This window comes from Tupaia chinensis, unplaced genomic scaffold (genome assembly GCF_000334495.1).
Source record: "Tupaia chinensis unplaced genomic scaffold, TupChi_1.0 Scaffold139484_1, whole genome shotgun sequence".
NCBI classification, from domain to species: Eukaryota; Metazoa; Chordata; class Mammalia; order Scandentia; family Tupaiidae; genus Tupaia; species Tupaia belangeri.
Window position 1 is genome coordinate 847,504 of NW_006199369.1, and position 4,660 is coordinate 852,163.

General features: G+C 44.3%; 1 protein-coding gene and 1 pseudogene across 1 annotated transcript in view; one reads left to right on the forward strand and one right to left on the reverse strand.

Annotated features, from left to right (window-relative positions):
• The window catches only part of ABCA13 (ATP binding cassette subfamily A member 13), a 500,786-nt gene that overhangs the window by 372,656 nt on the left and 123,470 nt on the right, over positions 1-4,660 (forward strand). The window contains 1 exon segment of the mRNA XM_014593022.1: positions 2,308-2,423. Coding sequence (XP_014448508.1) covers positions 2,308-2,423 — 116 coding nt within the window.
• LOC102486691 (suppressor of cytokine signaling 7-like) lies at positions 187-1,745 on the reverse strand (annotated as a pseudogene).

Sequence of the window (4,660 nt, forward strand, 5' to 3'; positions counted from 1 at the left end):
GGATCATCCTGCCTTTAAGTGTAAAAGGATGGCCACAGGTCTTGGTCAGCCTTAGAAAGGGAAGCATCCCTCAGGTGAAAATATCTGGGGGAACTTTCACTACCTAGCTACCTCTTAGGCATTTAGATTAGATTGGCTCCCACTGTCTTTAGAAAGCATTCCGCAGAGCGAGCCAGAGCAGTCACTCTAGTTTTGGTTCTCTTGAAACATAGCTGCATCCGGAGGTACTCTATATGAGGCGTGTTTAGAAAAAGAGAAACACACCTGGAATTTATATTCTTCCAAGTAATCTTTAAGTCTTGTTGGTAACGGTAGTCCCCAGATGGTATGGGTGCATTTGTTAATGGTGAGTCTACAGAGATGCTGCAGAGGTGGGGCTGATGTGTAGAGCGGTTTGGTCAGGTAAAGGTGGACAGTGCCATTCCCAGGGGCTTCTGGGCCTTTCCGCTTATCTTTGCACATCTGCACATAGTAGTCCATCAGACGACTGTCAAACTGTTTAAGCTTGGACTAGACGCAGATGGTGGAATCCAACCTGATTTTCCCATCCTGATACTCGATCCGCAGATTCGTTGGTCCAGCTGATGTTTTAACAGAGATTGTTAGTAGGCAGTCTGAATGCGAACTATCTCTAATCCAGAAAGTTCCTTCGGTGCCTCTTTTAATTTCTCTTTGGCTTCATTAACGGTCATACCTCCCCAGTACCATCCTGTTTGACTGAGCTCCCGCAGGGCCTTAGCCAGCCGCGCCCCCTCAGGGACGGCTCCTCCGCCGACCCCGCGCCCCACACTGGCAATGCGTCCCTTCAGTGCCATTCCTGGAGCGCTCGAGGCACCGCAGAGTCTTGGGAGTAGGGTCACCGCGGTGAAGGCAGGTGGCCGCCCGCGCTGGGGTCAGAGAGGAACTTGTGTCCTTCCTGGAAGTCAATGGGAACTCCAAAACGAGTCCCTGCGGGACGTTGGAAATGGTGGCGGAGCGAGGAGGAATGTGGAGCTGTGGGTTCTAACTCCCCAGGTCCAGGAGAATGGATAGCAAACTGCTCTGCAGACACGGTCACCCACGGATCGCCTGCTGCGGGCGCCCAGGCTGAGCACGTAGGGGATCTTGAGGCCGCGTGTTCGGTGGCCCTGCGCGCACTGAGGCCGGCGCAATGTCGGTGAGGGAGGGCGGGGAGGCTCATGCTTCAGGGGAAGCCCAAGGTCTGTGAGCCGCGGCAGCTGCGAGACTTGGCAAGAGTTCTGAACTAGGCAATGTTTTTGATCATGGACTTCCAGCCTCCAGAACTATGAGCAACAAATTCCTATTGTGTAAAAGCCATGTGATATATGTTATTCTACTGTATCTACTCAGATGGTATTGGACATTAACCATGTATAAGGCAGAAAGGGTCTCTCCCCTCATAGAATTTACATTTTTATGGGAGAAAGCAGAAAACACGTAAACAAATACACTAAATATGGTTGACTCATGACTAGATCTGTTGAGAGAATGAGAGAAGATAATGAGACAGAAGGTGACTTTTAATTGAGAGATCAAGAAGGAAGTGATACTTTGGCTGAGATCTGGAAGGTGAGGAGGGGCCCTTCAGGTGGGGACATAGAGGAGGAGCTCTGCAGCCAGAAGCTCTGGAAGAAGAGAACACTGTGTGTGTGAGTTGCCTCCAAAGCCATGGCTGTTCTTGGCCTGGGGTAGGAGGCAGTGCAAGGTCTATCATTGGTTCTATTTGGGGATAGGCTGTGCTTCATGCAGGATGTGTGTACTCCTTGACTCTTCCTGTTGGAGAAGGCGTGGGTCGCTGTATTGGTTTTCTAGGGCTTTCATGACAGACTGGGCAGCTGAACAGCAGAACTTACTCTCTCACAGTCCTGGAGGCTGGAAGTCTGAGGTCAGGGTGTGGGTGGGGTGATCTCCATAGCCACCCTCTTGGCTTGTGCATGGTCCCTTTCCCCTGTGCCCTCACATGGTCATCCCCTTGCACACCTTTGTGTCCTCATCTCCTTTTCTTAGAAAGACATACTGGATTAGGGCCACCCTAAAACCCTGATTTTTGTTTAATGACCTCTTTAAAGGCCCTGTCTCCAAGGAGAAATGTTCTGAAGTGCAAGTACAACAAGTGAATTTGGAGTGGACACTATTCAGCCCCTAACAGTGTCTCTCCAGGACTAATTCTATGGCCACAAAACCTCTGATGTGCCAAATGAAGAAGACATTTAAGCAGAAGTTGAGAGTAAACTTCAAATTAAGTGGGTAATGACTAATCTACCTATCAGATATCTCAGGGCCCTTTTTCTCTTTTACTCTTTCCAGCTCTTTTACTTGGTTTCCGTGTGCCTCTGTGTTGCTGTTATCGTCGCCTTCCAGTTAACAGCCTTTACTTTCCGAGAGAACCTGGGAGCCACCGCCCTCCTGCTGGCACTTTTCGGGTATGTGATGAGAAACACCACTGCAGAATTATGGTTTGTTTTCAGAGAGAGAAAGCCCTCAGGATGGCTTTGAACCTGCTGTTGGCTGCATGATTTTCTCTCTTTTGAAGCAATTATGTTGCTTTCATGAGGGACGCTGAGCAAACAGGCTGGAGCAAGATGATGAGCGTCCTGTGGAGGAAGGCAGGGCTGACACGGTGCTTGTGAACATGGCATGGCCCGTCTCAGGAAGGCCTTCCAGCTGTCAGGCAGACGTGTGCAGCTGGAAGCAGATTCTCTGCGGTTCTCGCTTTGTCATTCTTTGTGGCTCAGATATATAATCCAGTTAGTTCTGCAATCGCATTTGTGAAATTCTCTGCAGAAGCTCTGTCTATCCTACGACATTAGTAGTTTGGAAAATATTTTTTGTCTAACTTCTACCATTTATTTCTCAGAGGAAAAGTAGCCAAAGCAGGAAAGTTATCATTTATACACAGGAATCAGGGTAAGGCTAGTAGGCCCCAAATTATACCTTTCTGGTATCAGGAATGTAGGTCTTCTTATATGCCATGCATACATTTTTAGATTAAGGCTAAGAATATATGAAATACTTGATACTTTTTTATTTCTGCTATAGGGTACATTTGCTCATCAGAGAGAAACAGAAGAGATAGAAAGAGAGAGGAAAATTGACAATCACTCTCTAGGGGGATGGCCTTGCCACAGTCCTTTCTCCTTTAATCTCCTCTCAAGATTTTGGGTACACATGCACATGTCCCTGGCATGTTTTTCAAACCACTGGGTCTGAGACTTGAACCTCAGAGCCAGCCATATGGAATCCATACCTTAAACACCACACCACCTGCAGGCCCAATACGAGATGCTTCTTAATAGTAGAGAAAGAATTAGCATACTAATTATTATTTTTTTAATAATTCGTCTAGTTTTTTTCTTCTTCTTTTTTTAAAAAAAAATTTTTAGAGAGATTTTATGCTATAGAGGCCTGTGCATTCTCCAGGGAGACAGAGAAAGACAGACTAACAGAAAGAGAGAAATCTCACCCCCCCCCCTCCCCAGGGGAATGCTCATGCCACAACCCCTTCTCCTCCATTCTCCTTTCAGGATTTTGGACATGCGCGCACATGCACTGGGTGTGAGTTTTAAGCTATTTCGTCTGGGACTTGAACCACAGTCAACTACATGGGAGTCCAGTGACATAACCATGCTAAGGGTCCCAGGTCTAATTTATGAAAGAAAACATCTGGCTTTTATTTAAACCAAAGATTACAAATTAAATGATTTTATATTGGTGGTAACTAGGTTAGTGGCTCAGGATTATCCTAAACATCTACCTAGAAGACAAAGATTCACTTGAACAAGTTTCTAGCAGTTTTGGATGATTAGAGAGATGGATGGATGGATAGGTGTGAGGATGCAAACATAGGTGGGTAGAGAGAAACAAAGGAAGGAGAAAGCTAGGAAAGCAGACAAATTTCTGGGGGAATATCACTGTGCCTCTCACTAACTCTATGGCTCTGGAACTATTACAATCTCTAATTCAGTTTCTTCTTCTGATGCTATAAAGATCAAATGAAGTGGTTCATATAAACATCACAGACAATGGCTGGTACTGACTCCTTTTAAATTAGTTTTAGCCAACATTATTACTTTGAGAATTACTTTACTCTTTAGAAGATATTATGTCTCAAGTTACAAAATATGCTTAATGTAGACACATGTGTACTCAATTGAAATTGTACCTAGTTCTGAGACAATAATCTGATTTCAGTTTTTTGACCCAATTGAATGGATAGTGTTTTTCATATCTCCTTACATTGGGCTGCTGGAAAAGTAATGATGCATTTTTGCAAAGAAAACACATGTTAGGACTTGGCTGATAACTTAATAGTTTGAGCAACCTAGACTTTGCTGGAAAATGACCTTGAATACATTTTGGAATGGAAAGTAGATTGCAAATATTAAGATAAAGCTTACGAAAAATGAAATGGTTAAAAAACTCTTAATAGCATGTTTTAAGAAACTTTTAATAATGTTGTTTTGATTGTGAGACTCTTCCAGAATGTAAATTCAGCTAAGAATTTTTCCACATACATTATTACAACAGTGTTCAAAGAATTTTTTGAGATTCATTGCCTTCTTGAAGTACATTTTTAGGCCAATAGTCTGGTTAAGAATTCTTAGGTTATTTTGTGGCCTCTTTTGGGTTTTCTGTGTCATCTGAAAATAGAGATAATTTC